Genomic DNA, 27,787 nt, shown 5'->3' with positions numbered 1-27,787 from the left:
TATCAACAGTTTGGTGGAAAAACAAAACCCATGAAATATTTCAGATTAATTTACTCAATTATCAATCTTAGATAGAGTCGGTTACTGTCCAGCTCAGGGTTTCAGCTTCAATCCAGAATGGAACCAGCTGTGACCAGTTCACTCAATACTCACATTAAAGTCCAAACGAATGGATTTGGAAGGTAAGAAGTGTTTTTTTGTATTATTTTTGATCTATAGAAATGTCTTGAGGACTCAGTCCCTCTGTGTAGTTTGGCTCCACCCTCTGCAGAATTGTACCTTGACAGCCAACATTTCTGTACTTAATTGTCCTAAATAATATGAAAAAGAAGAAGTCTAACTCCTCTCTCTCGAGCCCCCTGAAGACAGCACCCAGCAGTACGGGTAGTCCAAATGAACCGGCTGAGAGAGAGGCGGTCTGACTGTTGGGATCCTGGTAGAAGGGTTCTCTCTGTGGTTTGTCTTCAGTTTGATCCAGGACCCAGAATCCCTTGCTCTACCCTGTGAGCCACAAACAGCTGTTTCACACCTGAAATACTAAACTACACCAAAACAGTCCACATGCCGTATTTGTTGATAATTAACTGGTTTAACGTTAAGCTTGTGAGAGTGAAAGTAAATAGGCTCCATCTGCTCCGCTGCTCCGCTGTAGCGCATTTCACCAAATAAAACCAATTTAAAAATGAAAAATAAATTATACTAACTAAAATTATCTTCCAACCCCAACATATATCAAGTGGCAACAACGCATGGGAGACATACACCGTGATGCAGTCCGGTTCCTTAAAGGGCCAGACTGTAGGATTTAGGGGGGTTTATTGGGAGAAATAGAATAAAATGTTCATAATTATGTTTAGATTGGTATATAATACTACCAATAGTTTTGTTAGCTTAGAATGATTACTGTATGTGGTCGGGTTAACTCAGCTGGTAGAGCAGGCACACATATATGGCGCCCCCCCTTCATATTTTCATCCGTCCTGTGGAAATAAAAGCCTAAAATGCCCAAAGAATAATTCCTTTATATCTATATAGGCGGCCATGTTTCTCCAGTTACCCAGAACGGACAGACGCCGGTTCACGCTGTTTCCCGTTAAACAAAAGGCAAATGGGGGTTGTACCACACACTTGGAAAGGGGGGTGGTGGGGGGTGAGGAATTTGCAACCTCTCTGCTAGATGCCTTTAAATCCTACACACTGCTCCTTTGAATGAGACGGTGGACGTTCAAAAACCGTCCAGCAAAAATGAGAATGAAATCAAGCATATAATCCATCTCGCCAACATCCCTTTTCTGATTTAAAAAAAAACTGCTGTGCAACTCTGTCCGACACATAAAATCCTAGGTGAACGGTAATATCGAGGGAAAAAGCATAAATACATTGCTTCAGAAATAAGTTTATAAGAACTGTTTTCTCAAACTTAATGTAAAAACACAAACGATCCTCAAAATTCCAAATAATTAAGTAATAAGTTAATCGTTTCCGAACCTCAGTGCAAAAATATCAAAGACTAAAAAGGAAGGAACCGGGAGTCACGTGTGGTGTGGTGTGCACAAGACCGTCTCCATGGGAACAAGATTTTCTCAGGCACAAGTACTTAGGCTTTGTCCGCTGAGCCCTTGGCAGGTCACTTTCTTTTTGAGAACGTGTTTTGTTTTTTTTTCTTTCCTGAAGTCCACAGAGGCTCCAGGGCTCCGCTCCCACACAGTGCCTGGGGAAGAACAGGCGCTCGTCGCCGTGGACACGAGACCAGAGGAAGAAACCAGACACTCCTCTTCCTCCTTTCCTCTTCAGTCGGCATTGTCAAGTGCTTCTGAAACGTGGGAGGCTGCGTACTTTAACCGGAAACCACCTGCAACGTCACCAACACACAGGCAACCACATGCACACATACAGAGAGGCATCCAAACACACAGAGGACATCCAATCAGTGGACAGCTGGAAAAAGATTAGTCTGAACATTGCTAAAGGTCAATGACGGACCTAAACGCACGTATGTACACATACATTTTTATGTATGTTTATGTAGTGTGTGTGTGTGTGTGTGTTTTGTGCCATCCTGGCAGCCCTGGTTTGCCATTATTTCTCAATGATAAAACCACAGACTTTTTCCATTCCAACATTGTTTCCGGCATTAATGTTGTGATTGTTGCCTTCTGGTTGAATGACACATCGTTTACTAAATCACATGAGGTCATCTGGTAATACCAGTCCCGCCTTATTATTTAGTTTGTTTATGTTTTTTACAAGACAAAAAATGTGGATTGAGACTGCTCAAGTGCAGCCCCCCGCCACTTCCCTAAACCTTTCTATAGGAACCATCGGAAACTGTTGCCCACGTTGTGAATGTGTTTGTGACACATTCACAAACAGACGCTTGTTGTAGGTTTGGTTTGATTGTGTATTACAGAAAGATTACAGACAAACTACTGGCCCGATTTTCATGAAAATGGGTGAAAGGGTGGCTCTCTGAGGGCTCTTTAGTTTATTTTTTACCGTGGTTTGCTACATGCAAACCAGGGGCTGGCACTGGCATAGTACTCTCGTGTGATAACCCATCCCAGTGGAATTTGAGAGCAGAGCCAAAACTAATTTTATTCTTGTCCCTGATAGCTATGTGTGACAAACATATCTGCTTTTTGCCATGATTCTCCTTCTCAGGTAAGAACACTCACATTCTGACTCCTATCACAGTGCGATACAGGTGTCCCGGAAGACAACCCGCACTGGCATTTTCAAGCATGGTGCAGTGTTCAAGTGGCACAACTTCTCTTCTGGCCACATAAAACAAACTGAATGAGGTAACCCACCAGAGACCAAACTAAACAACTCAAAATATACTTGGTGAGGATGAGCCCTAACTTTTCATAGTCTGGGCTGAGTGTTGGACTATCTGATGCCAATGACCGATGGGGTTCTGGGAAAGCCAAACTAAGGGGTCCTCTTTTTCTCCCTGTTCCGTGTAGCTGCACTACCTTGCTGTGTGGAGTCTATGGAGGGTTGGTTGCAGTCGTGAGCGTAGTGGCCATTCACACCACAGTTATAACAGGACACATTGCCACTCTTCTTATTGACTCCACCTCCCCCGAGTGCAGCGGCAGGCAGCATCCCCATGGGATTTGCGTACATTTGCTGGTAAACACGCTGGCAAAACGATGCTGCCGGGGCCATCTGCTGCTGGAGGTTGTAGTTTGCAGCTGCGGCGGCTGCCACTGCGGCAGCCTGGTTGGCCAGCATATGTGAGGGGACGTCTGCGTGGCTGTGAGAGTGAGTGTGGAGGGGGCCGTAGGGGGACGGGTGTGCAGGAGGTGGAGCAGTGGGGAAGAAGGGGGGGAGGGTAGCAGCACCGTTGGCCTGGTGAGGAGGCTGAGCCTGGGTGAGGTAACTGTTACTGCACAGGCTGGTGAGCTGGAAGAGAGGCGGAGGAACGCTGAACACCTGCCGTGCTGCTGCCGCCATCTGGTGGGAGAAGAACAACGGTGCCTGGCAGCCAGGGACACCACTCACACTGTTGTTGTTACTGTTGCTGCCTCGGGCACCGCAGTTGTTGTGACAACCACAGGTCCCGCAGCCCATTGGTTGCTGCTGCTGTTGTGGTGGTGTTGACTGCTGGGGGGGCAATTGTTGCTGCTGGGTTTGCTGAAGAGGAATAGGGTTGGCAGGGGCAACAGCGGTACTTCCACAGGAAGCACCGCTGTTGCTGAAGGATGTACAGTCGGTGTGGGCCGTGCTGTGCATGAGCGCTGGGCTTGGGCTGGGGGCAGGTCCAGGGGTGTGGGTGGGCACTGCTAGAGGAACAGCAGGTTGTACGTGTCCAGGAGATGGAGCTATTCCAGAAGGTGCAGATGCTCCTACAGTAGGCATGCCAGAGGTAGGGACAGGGGGCAGGGTGTAGGGAGAAGGCAGTCCAGTTGGTAAGGCTAAGCCAGGGTGTTTGGCATGTGGAGTCTCCACATGCGGCAGAGAGGAGCCCAGGCCTGAACTGACACTGGACGAGTCTTGGCAGGGCAGAGACTGATGAAGAGGAGAGGAGTATGATGTGGGGCCAGGAGACATGACAACAATGGCTCTAACAGGAGCCTGGTGTGACGCCTGCAAGGCAGCAGGATTAGAACCACTGCTTGAAGCTCCATCAGTGCCCCTTTGACTGGGAGGCAAAGCCGTTTTGAACCTCTGAACCAGAGGCTGCACAGCAGGACTTCCTGGAGCGTGGAGGCCAATAGGTGGGATCCCAAAGGTTGGGAGCACGTCCCTCTTTTCTGGGTCTCCAACAATTCCAGGGCCTGGGACAGCTGGAGGCACTAGGGGCATCGGCATTATAAGGGTCCCTGATGAGGGCTTCCTATCGGGGACGATGCTTTGGCTGGGAGGAGGGACCAGTGGAAGTGGAGAGTCAGCAGCACCGTTAGGGAGCACGTAAGGACTCATGAAGGAGAGAGGGGGGAGTTTTGTGCTGGCCCCTAAGAAGAGTGGCTCCGTCTGGCCCGGGTGGTTTTTGGCAGACAGAAGGTGGACAGAGGATACCTCCCCAACTACAGTTTGATCAGTCTGATGGGCGAAGAACATGTCAGGGCCCGGGCCTTTGCTGGAGTCATCAGAGTGGCTATCTGTATCTAACAGGGAAACAAGATAATAAGAGAAGCATGTGAAAAAACTTCAAGTTCCTCAAGTGTATTTGTGTGTGTGTGGTGTGTGTGTGTGTGGTGTGTGTGTGTGTGTTATTTTACCTTTGTTGTTGTCGTCCTCACTATCCAGGCTCTCTTGTCCTCTGTGCTGGGGGCTGGATGGAGAGCTGTAGCTTTCTGATGATGTGTCCCCAAAGGTATCTGGACCAAAACCTCCATCTGCAACAAAATCTATTTGTTAAACTGCAGACATGCCAACAGACATCACACTATAGAACTTTCACTTAATGTGAAAGTATGTACTTGTGTAATGGAAATCAGAGAGAACGATATCCTCACAAAGTAACAAAATAACAATCTGTGTATCACGTCTGTGCGTTTAGATTTCACTATGAGAAGGAGTGCGATTGTTGACGCAATTTAAGGCAGTGACTTAAGGTGTTCTCCTGCCTTACTGTCTTACTGAAATAAAAAGAAACAATTTGGCTAAAAGGAGTTTGTCCAGTCCATAACAGGTTTTTTGAGGCTCATTTAATGGGCATATCAGAGTTTTGTAACATGGAGTAACAGTCTTGATACATCTGAAAATGGACCTCGGTGGAAGCAGCAGTGGGGACAGTGAACAAGCTTGCGTTTCTGTACACACCACATTGAATGATGGCGTACGGGAACACATTCCACATGGGCATAGCATTGTGTTTGTAATCTGGCTCTCTTATTGTGCAAATAATTGCGTTAGGAGGTTTACATTAAAAGGTTATTCTAAGAGAGAGGATGCAACTAATACGAAGGGATTTCTACCATCATGCAGCCAATTCAATTCAATTTTATTTATATTGTCAAATCATAACAGAAATTATCTCAGGAAACTTTACAGTTTGAGGAGTATATATACAGAGACCCAACAATTCCCCCTAAGAGTAAGCCACTGACTATTCCTGCTTCCTGGAGGTAGAATAACCCGAATATTGTTTTAAACTTTTTAACATAATGTAGGTGAATCATTTTGACAGACGTTTATCGACTCAACCAAGAGGATTAACATTTATTGTTATGTTAACGCTGCCATGTTGCTTTTATTACAGGCATTACAAAGGCAATTCAGACACTTACTCTTCCTCTGAGGCGACAGAGATGGTACCAACCTACCATTGGCTATAAAGGCAGCACCCTTCCCCTTGTCCCTAAAAAGAGACAGAGATAGGACACAAGGGAACAGAGTAATGTCAACACAGAAACACAGGAACAAAGACTACAACTGTGGTATGTGATGAGTAGAGTCAGGGTCAGATTATAGACTGATAGGCGTTTAAGAGTTCTAAAGTCCTTCCACGGTGCAGCTTTAATGTCACTAACAGTACCCTCTCTCTCATGTCAAAACAGATCACAGACTTGATTAAATTCATCTGCAAAGACATACGTCTTTAACTTTTAATAAAATCCACTGATAGCTTTTATGTGGCTCTGTAAGCATGACATCTGTCTTCCTAAGCAATGAAACCTGCAAGGTCACTATAACACTGTCATGAACTTGTGATTAGCCGTTGGTGACCTACCTGTCTGAGGGCAGGCCCCTGTTCTTTGTTTTAGTGACTGGATGGCTTCTCTTCTCAGTGTCCTGGCGCTGTGAGGAGAACAGTCAGTCAATTTCAGAGAATTCCTCTAGGAGCTGGGTGACCATATGACCAATTTTTAGTTCTCATAACCTTCCGCTCATTGTCTGTTGTTTGCCTGTTTGTTTGTGTGTTTACTTGTTTGTTTTTGTTTTTTTTGCTTTTACTGTAGGAAACCGCTGCTTCTGTAACAAGGGAAATTTCCGTGGTATGAATGCACTGTGGTATGAATAAAGTATTCTAATCTAATCTAATCTAACCTGGATAACAGACCTAGAACACTCCTTCAGTAACCAAGGTATCCCTGCATGTAAACATACTGATAATAGAGTTATTTAGCCCGTTTCGGCTTGTTTAAAATTAATATTACTATCTCCAGCAAAAAAATGCACATCTGGTAAATATCTTACACTGGATGGTCTTTATTCTTTTTCATTACACAAAGTATTGATATCATAACTATGCATAGAGAGAAGTCACTTGATCGGCTGCTTAAGGTGTAGCTCCTGGCCCTACTTTGTCAAATAGTTGTTTTATATGGTTCTAACTTCGATATTTTACCACTTTGTGCTTGTTAGAGTTACTTAAAGCAGAAAGGCAAACAAGAACAGAACACAGCGTGGCGATACGGATGCCGTTGCAGAGGCATTGCTGGAGAAACAGCAATGCTACCACAAACCACGTTATACTCAGATCCAGTCTCAGATTCCACAGATGGGGATCGACAACGAAAAGAAGCTAACTGCTATCAACGCTCAGCTAGCATTGGTGACTGCAAGCCTTGGCTCTATCAGATCAGATAACAACCTAAAATCTACCGTGGAAAGCAACGAAAGTATTCTTGAGAGCCATGGCCACACTTTTTGGGAGATGGAGGTGAAGCTAGCAGATATTGAAGTCAGAAATCAGATGCAACATCTGCATCGTCGGGCTGAAAGAGGGGCTAGAAGGTGCTAATGCTACCCAGTATCTCACGCAGTATCTGCCCAAGTGGTTCCCGAATCTAGCAGATGTTCAGATGTTCCCACTGAATTTATAATGATAGCCCAAAGAAGAACATCACTACTAATACCACGTTGAATTTCAACATACTTCGTTACACAACCAGGGAGGTGATCATACAAGCTGCGCGGAAATCTCCGCTTGTCATTGAGGGCCGGAAAATTTGCTTCTCCCCGGATTGCACCAACTTCAGGGTCAAACGGCGGCTAGCCTTCTATAGGACCATGGATTCAGCACGAGTCAAGGGTCTAGTACGATGGTCTGATAATGGGTGATCTTTCACTTTTGGTTTGGAATTGTGACGGACTGAATGCTCCTGAATAACGAGCCAGCACTCTGGGCTTACTAAGAAAGAGAAATGTTGACATTGCATAGCTACAGGAGAAACATTTGCTGCAGGTGGATACTGGCCGTTTAGCCAATAGATTTTATCAAACAAGAGCATCCTCATCAGCGAGCTCAAAACAAAAGGCATGGCCATTGTTTTCAAGCGGATTCTCCCACTTAAAGTGTTGTCCTCTTGGTCAGATAATACAGGCAGGATTGTGATCTCCACAACAAAGTTTGGTGCCAGAAAAATTGCGTTTGTGTTAGCTTATGTGCCAAATGTTTTTGATGGCAATTTCTAGGGCTGCACGATTATGGCCAAAATGATAATCAGGACTATTTTAATCAATATTGAGATCACGATTAATTATCACGATTATTTGTTGATTTTAACAAAAACTAATTTTACAGTGTAATATGGTTTATTTATAACTGCTTTCACATCCATATTATGCTACATTCTTCTGTCTTAAGTTGTATGTTTTATAGACATACAGCTGCAACACATGTAAATGAAAATAGGCTATCTGAAATAAATAAAGGGGGAGAGCGATGGATGTATATGCTACTCACAGAGTGACGGCTGACTCATGACTGGGTCAGCAAAGTTACACACTCATGTGTATGAAATGTATGTATTGTCACTGCGCTGCATTTTTATGAACTTTGATATTCTGGCCATGGGTCACGTCTCTTGCAGGTCCAGTAGGCTCCGTCTCACACGCTATTACTCTACGACCTGAAGTTAGTTGCATCCAATAACTTCTTCTGTGTTTTTCACCATGGCGGCCGCAATAGCAGAGTTACCAGCTGAAAGAGTGGTACAACTACAGGTGTGCTGTTCATGCTTAACAATATACACCTGTGTTAATAACAATTAAAACTGTGGACAATTGTCAGAAGTGTGGATCGGTGGCCGCTATGTCTCTCCATGTTGCTATGGAGCACCGTGTGAGTTAATGGGAGCGGGGCTGCGCGGAGAGTAAGAGGAGAGAGAGAGTAGGAGGAGAGATCCAAACACAGGCACAGCTTTACAGAAGAAATGGGTCATGTAAAATTAAACCATAAAGATATAAACATCATTGCTTTGTTTGTGGAGAGGCAGCGGATGCGAGGACATTAGCACCGGTGCGACTGAAAACATGTTAGTCGCACATTGGAGCCCTGTGAGGTAACATACGCTAACTAGCACTAGTCACTGCTGTGAAAAACAACACAGACGGGACAAAATGTTCCATTTACTGGTAAACCTTGAGACCGACGTATAACCGACTGCTATCTGTTGAATTTTCCTCACGTTACTCTGTCCTATGTGACTGTCTACATCTAGAAACTAAGCTGCGTGCTGCAGGGAACAACTCTGACTGGCACATCATTAGACAGTGGTTAACATTGGCATTGCAAAAAAAACAAAACGGAGCGTTCTATGAAATTACGCTCGATCACGCAAATTTGATCGTGGGAAGCCTAAATTGGGATCAAAATTCGATTAATTGTGCAGCCCTAGCAATTTCTGTAATACGATCACTAATGAAATGCTTAGTTAACGGACTGTTGTTTTATTGTTGGTGCAGATTTCTATACTGCTTGGCACCCACATATTGATCGGTTGAATGCAAAAGCCACTAGGGACCGGACTCAGGCTGAAAATGCTCTGAAATCATGATCCAGCCGCTTGGGGCTAATAGAAATTTGGCGTGCAGTTAAGTACTCCTTTTTCTCAGGTAGACATAACTCTTTTTCCAGGATAGATTTTCTTTTTGCACTCCCTCATTATTTCATTTAATTGATAAAGTGGTGCTCCTCCCAATGGTATTATCTGACCATAAAGGGGTCCTTTGCGCCACAACACTTGGTCAACTGTCTCAAAGTGCGGTTAGATGGTGTTTCAATACTTCTTTACTGAAAAATTAATCCTACATCACTCAGTTTATGGCAGAATTCCAAATATTGGCAGAAATAAATGTTGGCTCTGTAGAAAATCAAGGATATTGTGGGATGCAATAAAAGCTTTTATTAGGAGTAATACCATACTATTCTGCTTTAACGCACGCAAAGCTACGTCACTTCAACTACAAAACCTTGAAGCTGAGGTCACCAGATTGGACTCATTGTTGCAAATTAATTTCACTGTATATTATATTCAAGAAAGAAATGAACAACATTCTGAAACAGAAATCTAAATTCCTCATCCATAGAACAAGACAGCACTATTATTTCCAATGCGCAAGAAATTAGTTTTATTTAACAAATAAATAATACAGTTCATTTTTTTTTATGTAACAAAAGCGGTTTGAAAAAATAATTTAATATGTACTTGCTGAAGATGTCTGCTGTTCTGCTTTCAGAAATCTGGGCTGTAAACTAGTCAGTGTTCTGATGTTCTGATCTTTTATTTGGACTATTCATTATACCACCTGGGTCTGTCCGAGGTGGTTTTCCTCACCACTAAATGATTGCTCTTGGGGGAATTACTAGAATTGTTGGGTCCTTGTAGATATAACTCTTCTTATGAATTGTTAACAAATAAAATTGAATTGAGTTAAACTGGATGCTTTAATTTCATGTACAGTATTTGTTCAAATGTAATTTAAATGTGTTCATTTGATTTGTGAAGCTCGCTGCCTACCTTTCAGTAGCATATTATTCAACTGAACTTTTTTGTTACTGTGTTGCTACTGAAAATGTGTCATTGTGTTCTCATTAAAGCAAAGTATTCCCAGACTCTTAGGTTTAATTTATTGTTCAAATCCCTATAAACAATAGATGGATCTAACATGATGGTGGTCATCGCTCAGGGCAAAGACCACGACAACTCCCCAGAAAATGCATGGCTGCGATAGCTATGTGGGTCTACCATAATCAATGATCACGTTTGTATTTATCCCTGAGTGTGAAATGTATCCATGATAATGTTATGACAAAGAAGCAAACGGTAAAATGTGTATTAATGTTCTATAGTTCCACCCCTAACTATAGAAAACAGGCTTTTATTTCGAAGGTGAAGAAAATAAAGGGCGTAGTGTGAGCAGCCACCATGGGGCTATAGAAAAGGGGCTTTTAATTTGAAGGCAAAGAAAAAAAAAGGGGCGTGGGGTGAGAGGACCTTACATAGTCATAGTCATTGCTAATATACCATACAACAAAAAAGCGTTCCCTGAATCAGCAGGCCATTGGCAGCTGACATTTCACATAGCTAGGGGAATCGGGGGGGAAAGGCCAGTGTGCACTGGCAGAGCACCACTTTCTGCACTGGAGGTAGAGTTACTCCAGTCATTCAAACTGAATTAAATTCTTCCCATTCTTCCCCGTTATACGGTGAGAACTGACATAGACAGGTTATGTACTTACCCCCGGTTACAGCTGTGTTGTAAACCCACTGATGAGCCTTCTAGGGGTGAAGCGAGGGCAGTTGTACTGCGCAGACTCCTCGATTTATAGTTAGCTAGATACGCAAATCCTTTTAAAATTGAATTGGATAATTGAAACCTACAGTATGTTGCTCCATTTAAGGTACATAATTATGATCCAAATATCCTAGATGTGTAATTCAATGTTAGGAGGATAGAGGGACACCATCGTTGTTCATGGGAATTCCCTATTTTTTATATCCGATTTTTGGAGGAAAGTGGTATTTTGTGTTACATATTTTGTGTCTATGTATTCTGTATGTTACTTGTAAAAAGAGATGGTATACTTTTGTCTTCATTTCAAAAATAAGATTTCTGCATTTTGGAAGAAACCAGATAAATCAAGTCATTTTTCACATTCTGTATGGACTCTATTTACAGTATATAGCATTTTTTTAGTCTTAACAACTACTCAAAGCGCTTTTACAACATTCAGGAACCATTCACCATTTACACACACACACACTTTCATACAAGGTGCCACCTGCTCATCAGATAAACATTCACACACATATACACAACTCAGCATTCAGTGTCTTGCCCAAGGACACAATGACATGGGATTGCAGGGCCAGGGAACAAACCACCAACCGTCCGATTGGCAGCCGCTCTACCACTGAGCCACAGCCGCCCCTAATAGTAAGTAAATAATTGAATTTGCAAGACAAGACTGAAAGTCTTAGAAAACATGTGAGGTTCATGGACCTTCTTACAAAAAATCCCATTAAGGACCTCTAACATTTGGAACAACAAACAAATGTGAGGAAGCAACGCACAGAAAGTCATTTGTAATGTATTAGTCTCTATTGTGACAAAGAACAAAGAGCAAGAGAGAGAGAGAGAGAGAGAGAGAGAGAGAGAGGGGGGGGGGGAAGGGGGTGCTTTATCAGCGGCCTCTTTCACACTCGCATATACACGTAGTCTTGACCTATATCAGTGAGGTTAGCGGTGAGTACTCCCATTCACGTGGCAGTGTGTGACACAACCAACCAAAAGAACATACTCTCACCCCTACACAGACTCTTTTCTCAGTCAAACTAAGGAACGGCTATGTTCCTGCAGGCCTTCCTGTAATTACAACATGGAATGATTAACTAGTGTTAAAGAAATTAAACTGTGGTGCTGAGCTTTACATGCGGGTTAATCATTAGACCAACACTGATGAATCCCTCTACTGCTGTTTCACGAGAGAAAAACAAAACATCTTGACCCAGCACAGCCTTCAACCAAACCCACAAACACACATCACTTCTTAAACAAGACATGCAATTCCAGGTTCATACTTGTATTTTGGGCTTCTAGTAACACATGTTTACATGCTTTAAACATTATGTTTCCCATACTGCCTGAATATGCCTGTATTCACCTTGTGCCCATATTTTTAAGATGATTGGTTAAAAGAAATGCAAACAATCCAACACGTTTTTTCTTCCATTTCCATAAGTGTGGTAGAGCCAGACCTTAGTTTGCAGCGCTGTGGAGATAGGTCTGGCTATGCGAGACTAGTGTATTCTTAATGCATTTGATTCAGGGCTGTCAAGATTAACACGTTATTAACGAGTTACATGCGGGATTAACGCACGCACATTTTGTGATTTGGTCTCTCGGCCCTATCCGAGAAATCAGTCAAAGCACATTATTATGAACTTCGGTCGCATGCTTTCGCTGTTGTTAAGACAGAAGAGGCATTTTGCTGACGTGTGCACCAAGCACACTAGACAGTGGGCATTAAACATAAAGTCAGCACACTGACCACTGATACACAAATAAACAAATTTATGTTGACATCTTTATTCATGTAAGGAAAACACAAAATTCTGGTGGCAGGTAACAATTCAAAATATAAATTAAAGCTGCAAGCAGCGTTGGACGGGCCCTCGCGCTTCTGCGCATGCCGGGGTTACTGGCGGATGCCGCTCCTTGAGAACAAGCATGTGCTCAACCTTAGGAAACCATCACCAATGAAAAATGATTTCTCGGCTGAGTTCAATGATACATCAAAAAATAGTCTACAGCAAACGAGTCTTAGTTATAAAAATGGGCGTGGGTAAATCATAGGGGTTGGGGCAAACCGTTGACTAATTAAAAAGAAACGGTGTTCAGTTTAACGATACCTCACACAAGAAGACTATACTGAAAACGGTTCAAAAGTTATGTACTTTATGTGGCTCAATAACTGGGGTGTGGCTCCATAATAGTGGGTGGTCCCATGTGTAGTTCACGCATACTACCATATGGCTTGCATCAGGTGTTAAAACCAACTGTGGGCTTGCCAAAACTTGGAATTTTGCGGATATGTCGCAGCTTTCCGCAATATATATATTGCGCAAGTTGATAATGCGATAAAATAAAAAAATAAAAAATATATATATATATATATTTTGTGCAGCCCTAGATAATAATTATTAATTCAAAAAATATCCCTTCCTAAGTACCTATTTATTAAACAAAATTCTGGATGAAGTCTGAAAAACAATGTGGCAACATAAGTATGTAGCTCATGAAATATTAATTGTACACTTGCCTGGCATTTTTCAAACATATCAGATTCAAACTCTTCAAACATCCTTTCAGCTACCTGGCATTCATGGAGGCACTGTATATATATTTTTTATTATTATTTTCTAAAATGTATTTATAGTTTAGCTTTTTTCTATGGTTGAGCTTTGTCTTCCATTCAGTCTATTTTGTTGTATGTGTACTGCTTCATTTTTTATGATGTGTGTGTGTGTGTGTTTAAATCTTCTGAAAAACCAAATAAACTGTTAATAATAAAAATGTATTCTTTTTTTAAGAATTCCATGACTTGTCAAGGCCTGTAAATTTGATTTTGAAATTCAACTTTCAAGGATTTGACTAATTCCATGACTTTTCCAGGTTTTTCATGACTGTGTAAACCATGATTTCAGTGATACAGTCAGTATGTACAGCAGAAAAAAGAACATTTTGGATTGAACATTTTTCTGCCAGCCCTGTTCAGCCCTCAACCGTTACCTGTTCAACTTCCTGGCTGCCCCTCAGTGTAAAGCTCTTTCTCTTCTCTGCTGGACAATTGAGCTCTGCAGCGTGGCCCCCTCTCCGACTATCTCCGTGGGAGCCCTTCGCACTGGAGAGACTGGTTGAGAAAAGAAGAATATAGTGTGTATCAGATCATGAAAAAGAAATTCACTATTTTTCAGGGGTGGGGGAAATTTTAGGACTTTATTTTTATAGGAGAGCTGGAGACAGGGGTGGCAGTAGCTCAGGGGGTGGCAGTAGCTCAGGGGGTGGCAGTAGCTCAGGGTGTGGCAGTAGCTCAGGGTGTGGCAGTAGCTCAGGGTGTGGCAGTAGCTCAGGGTGTGGCAGTAGCTCAGTCCGTAGGGAGTTGGGTTGGGAACCGGAGGGTCACTGGTTCAAGTCCCCGTATGGACCAAAAGTACGGAGTGTGGATTGGTGGCTGGAGAGATGCCACTTCACCCATTACCTCCTGGGCACTGCCAGGTGCTGTTGAGCAAGGCACTGCTCAGGGCGCTAGTTCGGCTGGCAGCCCACTCACTCTGACATCTCTCCATTAGTGCATGTATAGATCTTGAGCGTGTGTGTGTAGTTCAGGACTGTGTGTAAACTAACCAAGTGTGGACACAGAGTGTAAATTGTAATTTAAATTAAAGACATGAAAGAGGAGGAATGACATTCAGTAAAAGGAGAAAACTTCTATATATGGTACCCTTGTATTACATTTTTTACATAATTTAATACATGCAATAAGACCAGTTGGTAAGACCAAATGTTTTCAGTTAAGTTTGTCCATTTGTTCGTTTGTCAGCCGGATTACGGGAAAAATACCGGTCTGAGACTGGTCTAAGTGAAAAAGTCTAGCATGGGCCACGGAAGAACCCATTACATTGTGGAGCAGATCCAAAACACATGGCAGATACACAAGTAACTTTTTATTAGTGTTAAGATTGCAAAATCTTAACAGCAATAAAATAGGTGTTTGTGCTGCCTTCATCTGGTGCCTTCATGTGGGGTGGTAGAATCGGAAAAATTAGTTCCTGATTTAGAAAATTCACACTGCATTATCATCTTTAGCTAGATAGCCTTGGTGGAGGTCTGCGCTCTCCAAGTGCCCTTCTAGCTGGTTATTATTTTCTATAGCAAAACATATATTAGTCGCACTGTTGCTTGCTCTGGAGGAGACTACTAGAACTGTTGGGTACTTGTAAATTCTGGTGTGTGGTCTATCTGTATAGTGTCTTGAGATAACTCTTGTTATGAATTGATACTATAAATAAAATCGAATTGAATTGAATATTACAATTTACAATTTTTTAAGACCACAGACAGTCTACTTACCCTTGACATGGACTCTTGGTCCCGTGCTTCTTCTTGTGTCCTTGAGCATACGATTCTAAATCTAAGGGAAAAAAATTACCAAAACACCATTACACCGACTGTTAACAGTTGTCAATCATAAAAAAATATTCAAAAGACAAGATGTAATGTAAATAATTTTTATTTAACATTTTTTTTCCAATTGCTCTTAGTTATGCTAAATCTCTAAGCAGAATTTAATTTTTTTTGCAAAACCGTGGACATTAAAGTACCTATGTGGAACTTTTCAATGTTTCTAACCGTTTTTCATCTGATGATCGCAAATGACCTAGTAACAGTAAACGAGACAGTGAAGAGAACGCTATTTTTATATAGTTTTTATTAATGCCTGTTCCCGGTTCCAATTTTTCACGCAAAGTCACAAAATGATTTAGTGCAGGCAAACCACCTCTACAGGAACACATTCTGATGGGTTACAGATTTTGGTGTAACACCGGAAAAGGCTATGTTTGAGCTGATATTGGGTAGGGCTGAACAATTACCGCATTTGCAATAATATCGCAATATGTGAAGAAATCATTCCCTAATCACAGGCTGCAGTTTGAACACATGACAGAGCAATGCACTCTGCAGAGAAAGCATCAACTTGGCACGCTAACGCTGCGCCGTACCTTGAGCAGTTTTCTGTCATTCAAACAACTATGAGTTGTAATTTAAAACTTTTACAGACATTTTATTAAAATTAAGGGTTTTATTTGGGCTCAAGTCCATACATGCAGTTAATGGATACAGGCACGGAGATCTGAAGGCTCGGTTAGCAACGATTAGTTCTGATTAGCTCCAGTTAGCTAGCTCCAACATACAGATATGGGGTGGAGATACTGCCGCAGAGAGGGATAACAACCAGACTCTGATAAATGACGTTCAGGGAGCTTTCACAGCAGCGTGGCCGCGGTGTTTCTGCGATTTCATTTGTACAATTAATCCCACGGCAAGATCACTAGCAGCATGCTACTGCTAACGTAACCAGAGCCTCTCTGAGCAAGTGCAATGTTGATGCTGTCATGCACACGGCACGCAACTTCATGAGGGGGAGGGGCTGGAGGGCAGCTCCTCTGTGTGCGCTGTAAAAACTACACCATTGTGTGTGTGTGTGTGTGTGTGTGTGTGTGTGGGTGTGAGAGTGTGTGTGAGTGTGTCTGTGTATATACTTATTTAACTCTCTAGTAAAATTCAAAGACAGTGTTTAAAAAGTGCAATCCACATGTTTACATATGTTTAATACAGTAAATAATAATAATACACACTACTAAGTGTGGTAAAGCCACATATTTGTTTTTATATTTCTGCAATCTGCACTTTAGTTTGTGTGATTTGTTTCTAACTTCTGTATGAATGTTAACGCCAAACTGTGATTGAAGTAGTTAAAGAAGATGTCTTCATATACAGTGGGGGAAATAAGTATTTGACCCCTTCCTGATTTCATTACAAAGAATGCAACGATCTATAATTTTAATCATATGTACATTCTAACAGTGAAAGACAGAATCCCAAAGAAAATTCCAGTAAGTCCCATCATATGAATTTATAAAAAATTGATAACCATCTGATGAGGAAAAACAAGTATATGACCCCCTACCAAACAGCAAGTATTCTGGCTCCTACAAGCCAGTTAGTCTTTCTTTAAGACACAGCCCCAATCCCAACCAATTATCTACATCAAATACACCTGCCTCACCTCGTTACCTGTATAAAAGACACCTGTCAACACCCAAACAACCAGCATCCAACATCACCACCATGGGCAAGACCAAAGAGCTTTCTACAGACATCAGGGACAAGATTGTAGATCTGCACAAGGCTGGGATGGGCTACAAGAGAATCGGAAAGCAACTTGGAGAGAAAAGATCAACTGTCGGTGCAGTTATCAGGAAATGGAAGAAGCACCACACCACCGCCAACCTCCCTCGATCTGGGCCTCCACACAAGATCTCGCCTCGTGGGGTGTCCCTGATCATCCGAATGGTGAGGAATCATCCCAAAACCACAAGGGGGGAACTGATGAATCAACTGAAGGCAGCTGGGACCACAGTTACAAAAGAAACGGTTGGTAACACACTACGCCGTCATGGATTGAAATCCTGCAGCGCACACAAGGTCCCCCTGCTCAAGAAGAAACATGTACAGGCCCGCATGAAGTTCGCCATTCACCACCTGGACGACTCAGAAGAGGCCTGGAAGAAGGTGATGTGGTCAGATGAGACCAAAATAGAACTTTTTGGCCTCAACTCGTCGTGTTTGGAGGGCAAAGAACACCGAGTACAACCCAAAGAACACCATCCCCACCGTCAAGCATGGTGGTGGCAACATCATGCTTTGGGGGTGCTTTTCAGCCAAGGGGACGGGACAACTCCATCGTATTGAGGGGAGGATGGACGGGGCCATGTATCGTGGAATTCTGGACCAACATCTCCTTCCCTCAGTGAGAGAGCTGAAGATGGGTCGAGGATGGGTGTTTCAGCACGACAACGACCCTAAGCACACCGCCAAAGCAACAAGAGTGGCTGAAGAAGAAGCACATCAAGGTTCTGGAGTGGCCTAGCCAGTCTCCAGATCTGAATCCAGTTGAAAATCTTTGGAGGGAGCTTAAAATTAGAGTTGCCAGGCGACAACCTCGGAACCTGAATGATTTGGAGGCTGTCTGCAGGGAGGAGTGGGCCAACATCCCTGCCGAAATGTGCACAAACCTTGTCACCAACTATAAAAACCGTTTGACATCTGTGCTGGCCAATAATGGCTTTTCTACAAAATATTAACATGCTGTTTGTCCAGGGGGTCAAATACTTGTTCTTCCTCATCAGATGGTTATCAATTTTAATAAATTCATATGATGTGATTTTCTGTAATTTTCTTTGGGATTCTGTCTTTCACTGTTAGAATGTACATATGATTAAAATTATAGATCGTTGCATTCTTTGTAAGTGGGCAAACCTGCAAAATCAGCAAGGGGTCAACTACTTATTTCCCCCACTGTGAACTCATGCATCACCTAATTTCATCACCACACACAGACCTGGCCTCCAAAAGAACAGTTTGTTTAATGTATCTAATCTTGTAAAAAAAATTCTAAAGACAAAGAGCTTAAATAATTGCATAATAAATCTCAAAGTAAAAAAAATACTAAAAGCTAAAAGGAAAACAGACCCAAGTCGGTCGCAAGGACGATACCAGGATTTTTTAAGTGGAGTGGCAAAGGGGGGACCATTCTTTCTGAATGTGGGCATGTAAAGCATTCTGAAGCAAGCTACAAATAGAAACTAGTAACATTTACAGTGAGAATTTGGTGGTACTGGTAGGTCTACCTAATCACTTTTAATTGTGCCATGCTAGCACTGATCCCATTGCGTCTTTGTGCAAAACTAAGCTAAACATTGCCCTGACCACTCTCTGTACTGGACACACAGATTGATTTAGTACTAAATTCCCAGGCTAAGGTCAGGGTACCACTGCTAATCATACTTTCAGTTAGACACAAATTTATTCACTTTTTGTTTTGGGCCTTGGATTTCTCTCTGTTGTTTCCGACTTTGCAATATGACTATCATTGGGACCATTGAGACACTTTTCAAGACAATCCAAGTCAATATATTAAAAACTACTTTCTACATTTTTTATTTTAGCCTTCCTTCTTTTATCTCACTGTACCATGTCTCTTGCATTGACTTGCTTTTATCCCATTACATGAAGCCCTGTACACATCAAAGTAAATCAGTATGGTTTGTCTATTGCACAGTAGCTTTAAGTTTAAAGGCCAATGCTTGTTCAAAGCAGTAGAACATAAATCTAACATACACAAGATCTTCTAGCATTAACAATTCTGATGCAAGTATGAGCCAGGAATGGTCTGTAGTTACTGCTGCTCTAGCTGAACGCAGTCCGGCATGTGATCAGGCAAATATAGATGTGAAATAGTATTTGAAAGAGACTCAGCCTTTCTAAATGACCTCCAAAAATAAACGCTAGTTAGCTTTTCAACTATGTGCCTGCAGCTACGACGGCAGCCCTGGCCATTCCTCTGCATATCACACAATCGGGCCTCATTCACTGAATATACATGCTCTTGGGCATTTCTTTTGTCCCTGTTTGCTGCTCTCCCCTTGCCACTTCTTCTGTCCACAGAGAATAACACTGGGAAATGAGTGGAATAATCAAATAAGTATGTTTCTTCTTACCTTCCTCTTGACTGGAGGCATCAGAACAGTCTCCTTGGTAGGCCTTACCCAGCTGGCAGTTGCCTAAAAAGAAAAAGATAACTTTGTTTCTTACAACAGTAATCACACAATGCCCCTTGAGGCACATCTCCGTGACATTTTTTGCTGTAGATTTATGACACCACAGCTTTCCCCGGCAGTCACCATTTATGGCTTATTGTTTTGTTCTTTGAAATCTGTTTTGGACATCTACAGATGCAGAATATGATTTGAGAGCTTGTAGAAAAAAATCAGTACTTTTTTTTCACTTCAGTCACTTTTCCAGTACAACCACAACTCGGTGATTAGAACCTCTCTAATCTGTCGCTGCAGTGTGCTCTCTCGCATCACACAGCGGTGAGTCTACTTCTTGCGATACATTTGGTGCAAAACTAATTTGTACCTGTGTAGTCTGTGGAGCTCTGAGCCAGCAGGACGGGGGGGACAGCAGGGTTTCTATCACCAGATGAGGGACAACTCTGTCCGGCTTATTTATGTAGCATGAAAGCTAGCGTTAGCTAACTAGCAGCCAGCCCACTTCTAAATACTGTGAATACCTTTTAATTATCTCAACACTCTTAACAGTCCAACTGAAACACTGGCGGTGAGCTCCAGGTCCTGCAGCCGTGGACTGTGTCAGCGCCAGCTGTTGCCTATGGTACTTTTCTGCACAAGGAGAGCTTCACTTCTCATAACAATAACCCCCGTCGGACTAACGTCACATACACACATTTCCCACATGGCTACCTGTCTTAAAGGGGAAGGGCTGGCCGGTAATAATCATGTAAAAGGAGAACGGAGGAAGTTTACTTTTCTATCAAGCAGCAAAAAAGAATTAGTTTCAACATTGCAACGTCCTGCGATGTGACGTTTCGTTCAGCCCTAATATATATAATACTTAATAACTAAGTGAACTAATTACAGATCATCACACATAAATGGATTACAGACATCATGATTTTCACAAAAACAACATGGTATGAACAACGGCGTTCCCGAAAGGGACACTATATCCTCTGGTCTCATTCAAATGTACCTAGAACAAAAGTGAAATGAGGCATTAGTCTGATACTCACATCTGCAGCAAGTAGGTTTTGTAGAGTAACTGGAGTCACAATTGAAGAAGCTGCAGACCTTTCTGGTCTGTCTGAAGACTGGAGGAGCAGACAGGAACCTTTCCCTAAGGCACACAGAGGGGAAGAGACAAAAACAGAGAAGATGAGAAAACTGGCCATTTAGCTACATTGCATTTCTGACATGCAGCTGAACAAAGCTTAGACATCCTAAAATCCCAAACACACATTATGCAACGTCACCATCCAAACATTTTTCTGTGTTTTTTCAAAATATGTATGTACAATTGATATCCTATTTGCATCTAGGAGGGAGGAATCTTATGATAATGAAAAATTGTTTTTTTTTATCAACTTTATACTTATTTTATACTTAAAAAAATACTTTCATGGAAAACAAAATACCTATACCTGTTTTTCACAATATCGGGTTTTGTCTGGCTGCAATCAAACCATAATATTCTTGTCCTTAACATGCAAATTAGTGCTTAATGAAAACAAAATTTCAACCACCTGTAGACGTCTCTTGCAATGCCAACATATTGTAGTTGAAATTATAAAGCAAAAAGCTTTCCCCTGGCACAAGTTAAGCCTAGACTCATAAAAGGTGAGAGGATTGCTAGAGAAAGCAAAAAAGAGGATTGCAATGCAGCTGGGTTGTGGGCTGGGCTACTGACGAAAAAGCAGATAAGTTTCACTTCACACAAAATAAAACTGATGGACACCTTGTTGTGTTGTGTTGTGTTGTGTTGTGTTGTGTTGTGTGGTGTTGTGTTGTGTTGTGTTGTGTTGTGTTGTGTTGTGTTGTGTTGTGTTGTGTTGTGTTGTGTTGTGTGTGTGTGTGTGTGTGTGTGTGTGTGTGTGTGAAAGTGAGAGAGTTGTGCATCACAAAAAGGGAACAGTTGGCTTTGAAGACCAGCCTCACCCTATATAATATAAGGTCCCTTTCCTAGGTTAAAGATAAAGTTGAGACCTATTTAAAAGCGATAAAAGTGGTAATGTAATCTGCGTGAGGTTCTTCTATGTAAGACTATTTCCATTTAAATTTGATTTACTTCTCTTCTAAATGAACTGTGGCACAGTACAGTGTGAAATAAATCCCAGATTTATGACATACAGGAAATGACCACAAAATAGGTAAAAGGTTTTCAGGTAAAATAAAACAGATGTTTAAAGTGACTTTGAGTCTGTGAAAATCGCTGTATAAATTCCATTTATTATTATTATTATTATTATTATTATTATTATTATTATTATTACTGGATATTAACCGATTATCTTCGGAGAGCTCGGAACAATATGAAATGACCACAGTTGGGACTGTGTTAAATGTAAAGTACCTGAGGTTCTTCTCCACCTCCCTGCTCTCATTCCGGTCCCCCTGGTTTAAAAGCCTCAGGATGCTCTTCTCAAAAGACTCAGTATACTGATCCTTAGGAAGCTGCAAGAAAAAAACCGAACAATGACCATCATTCAAGTTTAACAGACAGATACAAAGAAACAGGGAATATTCTTCACAAAAAATCTGTCTCCAAGTCTCTCTGTCTGTATTATTTGGTCTTCAGGCAGTAATAAAGCCAAATGGGGGGTGCCTGGGTAGCTCACCTGGTAGAGCGTGTGCCCCACATACAGCAGCCACTGGTTTAAATCCTGCATTAATTAATTTCCCCCTTTGTCCACCTTCATGCCTAAACAATCCTATCAAATAAAGACCTATCTAATAAAGACCTAAATACAATATATAATATATATATATATATATATTATATATATATATATATATATATATATATATATATATATATATAATATATATACACACACACACACACACAGTGGGGTTTGAAAGTTTGGGCACCCCAGGTAAAAATTTGCATTAATGAGCATAAAGAAGCCAAGAAAAGATGGAAAAATCTCCAAATGACAGATTAGACAGTTGACGGCACGATCCATCCAGAAAGACCTGGCAGACACTGGAGTTGTGGTACACCATTCCACTACAAATAGATACTTATATATATATAAAAATATATCAGAAGAAGGCAAGGCAAGGCAAGGCAGCTTTATTTGTATAGCACATTTCAACAACCGGGCAATTCAAAGTGCTTTACACAAAATCAGTTAAACAGATAAAACACAAGTAAAAACAGTTAAAAATCATAAGGATTAAAAACCGGTAAAACACATGAATAGACAGTTAAAAAATAGACACATAAAACACAAGAAGGCAGGCAGAAGAAAACCTCTTCTACGTCCTCACCAAAAAAATCAGCATTTGAAGTTTGCAAATGAACATATAGACAAGCCTGATGCATTGTGGGAACAAGTTCTGTGGACCGATGAGGTTAAAATAGAACTTTTTGGCCGAAATGAGCAAAGGTACGTTTGGAGAAGAAAGGGCAAAGAATTCAATGAAAAGAACCTCTGTCCAACTGTTAAGCATGGGGGGGGGGGGATCAATCATGCTTTGGGGTTGTATTGCAGCCAGTGGCACAGGGAACATTTCACGAGTAGAAGAAAATGGATTCAATAAAATTTCAGCAAATTTTGGACCCTAACTTAATGCAATCTGTGAAAAAGCTGAAGTTAAAGAGAGGATGGCTTCTACAAATGGATAATGATCCTAAACATGCCTCAAAATCCTGATTTCTGAAGAATTATCTCAAGTAGTAGGACTCAACAGGTTTAATACATTGGCAGCTGGTCTCACTCTAAAGTCTTGGACTGCGGGGTCCCGCAAGGGAGCTGCCTTGGACCACTTTTATACGTCATCTTCACAAATGATTTACCGTCAGTATTGCGTAAAGCAACTGTACACATCTATGCCAATGACTCAATATTATGTATTATGCTGCAAAAACTGTCAGTGAACTGGACAATGTTTTATCAGCTGAGTCAAATATGGTTTTAAATTGGATAAAACGAAATAAGTTGGTACTGAACATCTTGAAAACCAATTCAATTATATCTAGTAAAAATACTAGGCACATTAATAGTCAGCTGTCATGGGCAGAACATTTTGATACCATAGTGAAGAAGACGGGTTGTGGTTTCTCTATGGTGAGGAAATGTCTTTCTTATGTCCCTACACACATTGTGAGACAGGTGGCTAAATCTTTAATTGTATGTCACCTGGATTTGTTTGTGCACCTGTATGGTCATCTACATCTAAAGGTCACGACTAACAAAATTACAAACTGCCCAAAACAGATATTCCAAGTTAGTATTACACTGTCCTAATAGAACAAACACTATCAGTATGCACCATTGACTCTCATGGTTAACGGTAGAGAAGAGGCTGGTTTTCAATACAACTACTGTACATTTTTACTTTCTTATATAATCAGCTGATGATGGCCAGATGATGTTACCATGCCCAAAATCAAATTCTTTCAAGTTATTTATCGTGCCAATAGTCATTGGAATAATTGTCCACTGAATATACGTAAAATGAATAGCAAAGTCTCTTTCAAGTACCATCTGAGAATGCAAAAAAATTAAAACTGTGAGTAGGTAATGGACATATCAACTGTATGAACGTAATACTGATTGTAATACTGTAATAACTTATTTTGAATAATTTATGATGATGTTTATAATGATGTCAACAATGTTTTTACTGTTTTTAAATAACCATAGTTAAGTAGAGTTGGGCGGTATCCAAATTTTGATACTGTCAAACCCCCTCCCTATTTTACCTTATTGTCGTGACAAATTTTAAATTATGGCGTAAGGCTCATACGGCGTCACTAAACTATTGGCTTGTGCCTACACCGTTCAGAAACTGAATACCAAACACTAACACTGAAACTACCGCGACTTGCCAGCTCCCCCCCACCATCTCTGTCTCCTCCACACTGTCACAGGGTGACAACCACACATAAGCAAATTTAATATGTAATCCTTGTCTCCTATATAAGTGCATTGCATTTGTTTTAATGACCGTCTTGAAACTGATACTGTTGCTATTTTTAAGACCCCGCGGTACATCGTATTACCGCCCATCCCAATTGTTGAATTTCTTTTCTTCTTGTTGTTGGACCCCAGGAAGATTAGCTTGTCCCGCTTTGGTGACAGCTAATGGGGATCCTTTTAACAATAAACAAACACTCAATCCAGCTGTCTACACAGGCCACGTGATTGGCTTATGTTTTACTTGAAGAATATATATACGCAAGCCTATTTTATTTAATGAGTGTAATTATATAAATAAATAGATACAAGTTTGAAAAATGTAATTACGGAAAAAACTGACTTAAAAAAGGACATGCTGATATTATGTATATAAAATAAAATGCATATACAATAAAACTTATGGAAATGATCATAACGTATTATTTAAAACAATGCTTTAAAATTACTTTATTATTATTATTATTGTTATTATTATAATGAGTGGAGTTTCAATAATTTATTTAATTTTTTCCCTAATACATTTTTTTTTAAAACATTTTAACAATGTATTCTTAATGTATTTTTTATTTATTTAATATTTAACACTTTGGAACTGCAAATGTAACAGAACAGCACCATAAATCCTGAATTTCTTTTTAAAGATAATTCTTTGGGGCATTTTAGGCCTTTATTTAAATAGGACAGCTGAAAACATGAAAGGGGACAGAGAGAAGCAATGACATCAGCAAAGGGCTGCAGGTTGAAGTTGAACCTGCGGCCCCTGCATTGAGGAGTAAACCTGGGTGGGTGCCTGCTCTACCAGGTGAGCTATCCAAGTGCCCATTAATCCTGAATTTAAGTCCTAGTTAGAGTGGTAAAGTTGAAAAGAGAGGAACTGTGTTTTTCTTCTGTGTGACTGGTTAGATTTTAAAAACTTTTGTCACATTGCACTGGAAAAAAGACAATAACAAAAGTGGGTACCTTAAGAAGAAAATTCTCCAGTTCCAGATGGGTTTTGGTCACACTACTAGAAGACGAGTCTGACCATTTCACCTGAAACACAGCAGAGGACATTCTCTATCACTGCACAGACTGACATGGGAAATCTGACAACAGTTATGCCAAAAAGGAAATGGGGTTAAGCTAGAACTTCATTATACAATGTTGTAAAAGTAAAGACATACACCCGAGTACACGCCCAAACAGACAAGATTACACCATATTGATTTAAGGGATGTATTGTTTTGGTGATCATGTTTTTTTGGTGTTCAAAGACAGGCATGAAAGACAACTGACATTCAACTTCCACATCCAACACCAAAATGACTAAAACTAAAACATAAGGCCTTTGACAAACGAAAAATGTAGGAGCAGGTCGAAGTAGGGCTGGGCAATATATTGATATCGTGAGAAAAAAAGACTAGATATCGTCGTGGATTTTGGACCATATCTAGAGATTGCCATGGTGTTTTTTCAGTTAGGCTAATAGCTGGTTTGATTTGCATTGAGAGATGATGTTATGGAAAGTTCCCCATGCCAATCTCTATGTATGATGAAGGGTATGTCATGATGTTGGGCTATTTTAATTCCAAAGGCCAAGGGATGCATAGTATCCTGATCCATGAAATAACTTTAATAATAATTAAATAATATTTTAAGGAAGAAAATGTATTTATTTACAATACATTATTCATTCACAAAGAAGAGTGGTGTCCTTTAAAGGTTAGATTTTCCAAAAATTATTGAATTAAGGCATTAAGATCAATTTCTAAAAGATGTTTTTTTATTCCTCTTTATAATCAACTTTAGCACGGGTGTGTAAACCTGTTTTAGCCACTGTAATTTGTTAAAACACCAATTGTCAACCCTATAATATCACCATAATATCAACATTGAGGTATTAGGGCAAGAATATTGCGATATTGGATTTTCTCCATATCGGCCAGCCCTAAGTCAAAGTCTACACAAACATACATCCCTTCCAATCTCTCTCTATAATCATGTAGATATGGCATTAGTTATTCCCATTCAGAGCCCACATATGCTTAAGTTATGTAATGGTTGAAACTTTAAAACTTGTACTTTATGGAAATATTTATGACATACATATTTATTAATAGCAATATGTCATTTCTTCCTAAAGCATTATTTATATACGATATCCACGTATAGATAGGAATACTTTCTATTCTGGTATTTGTACAAACTACATGCTATTACACACAATCTTCTTTTATTTTGTATCAAAAAAATACTATCACTATGACTCAGTCAATATGCAACTGTCCCTGTTTGAAAATATACAGCTACAAACTTGAACAATTATCTAAATAGCCTAAACTAAATTAAACAAGCCCTTCAGTGTATTTCTATAACAGTAACTAACCAAGTACAATAACAGGTTCTCCTCCCCTGCTTAACAGTGAAACCTACACTTTACATTTACAACTTGACTTTTAAATTCTTGACTGTTAATTCCACCTCTGCTTCGATAGCCAACAGCTGTCTCTTTCTCACACACAGTAAGCTAAAACTTGAGCCAATCCCTGTTACTCTAGTAACAGTTGTAGTTCTCGACCAGTTGTTTTTCTCCATGACGCAATAAATGTTATTTTCAATTTCAACTTGTATTTTGTTGTTGTTGCTTTAGGATTCATTTTATCTCTGAAATAAGCAAGCCTGTGTGTCAGCCTGTGCGCTGAGAACAGAGGGAAGTCTCGGAGAATAGAGCAGACACAGTGCAGACGCTCTATTGCTAGCTCCCCTTCTGAAGCTCTGGCCCAATTGGGCAACAGGCTGATTGTATTTACTGGTCCAATGTAACTTTTTACTGGCTCCGGAGCATCTGACAATTCTTATTGTTGGACCCTGTTGTGAGTGAGTGAGGCGGGCAGACAGAGCGAGAGAATGGGGTTGTGAGTGTGTGAGAGAGATGCACTGGCACTTCTTTATGGAAGAAATGGGTCATGTAACGCAACATCAAACTATATCAATATAAACGGAAAATATGTCTTTATACCAGCCAGCCCTAGTTGGCAGACAATGATCAGTGTTGCCTGTAAAAGGGCCCATTACTGAGTAAATAGATGAAGTATAAAGAGGAAAATATCAACATTTTTTAGTTGCAAAACTTCAACTTAGAACATATGGGTAACACATAGACATGAGGAAAAAGTGTACCTTTTACAGTGCCTATTTTACAGAACCAGGAATATTTTGTGTTCCACTTGAAATAGATTCATTTATTTGTCATAGGTCCTTGTGTAATTACATGCAGTC

At 40.8% G+C, this 27,787-nt stretch overlaps 1 protein-coding gene across 4 annotated transcripts in view; it reads right to left on the bottom strand.

Annotated features, from left to right (window-relative positions):
• Positions 1–212: 212 nt before the first annotated feature.
• Positions 213–27,787, bottom strand: part of zcchc2 (zinc finger, CCHC domain containing 2) — a 40,615-nt gene continuing 13,040 nt past the window's right edge. For 2 of the 4 annotated variants that reach the window (XM_032503801.1, XM_032503802.1), the window contains exons 4-14: positions 25,490–25,561; positions 21,955–22,055; positions 20,618–20,721; positions 19,524–19,586; positions 15,313–15,373; positions 13,972–14,092; positions 6,182–6,249; positions 5,739–5,809; positions 4,728–4,844; positions 2,976–4,613; positions 213–1,852 (exon numbers count right to left, since the gene is read on the bottom strand). In XM_032503801.1, coding sequence (XP_032359692.1) covers positions 1,791–1,852; positions 2,976–4,613; positions 4,728–4,844; positions 5,739–5,809; positions 6,182–6,249; positions 13,972–14,092; positions 15,313–15,373; positions 19,524–19,586; positions 20,618–20,721; positions 21,955–22,055; positions 25,490–25,561 — 2,478 coding nt within the window. In that variant the 3' untranslated portion in view covers positions 213–1,790. The remainder of the gene's footprint in view (positions 1,853–2,975; positions 4,614–4,727; positions 4,845–5,738; positions 5,810–6,181; positions 6,250–13,971; positions 14,093–15,312; positions 15,374–19,523; positions 19,587–20,617; positions 20,722–21,954; positions 22,056–25,489; positions 25,562–27,787) is intronic. The other 2 variants (XM_032503805.1, XM_032503803.1) reach the window with 2 other exon arrangements.

This window comes from Etheostoma spectabile, chromosome 22 (assembly GCF_008692095.1).
Source record: "Etheostoma spectabile isolate EspeVRDwgs_2016 chromosome 22, UIUC_Espe_1.0, whole genome shotgun sequence".
In the NCBI taxonomy this organism is placed as follows: domain Eukaryota; kingdom Metazoa; phylum Chordata; class Actinopteri; order Perciformes; family Percidae; genus Etheostoma; species Etheostoma spectabile.
This window is presented reverse-complemented; position numbering and strand designations above follow the sequence as displayed.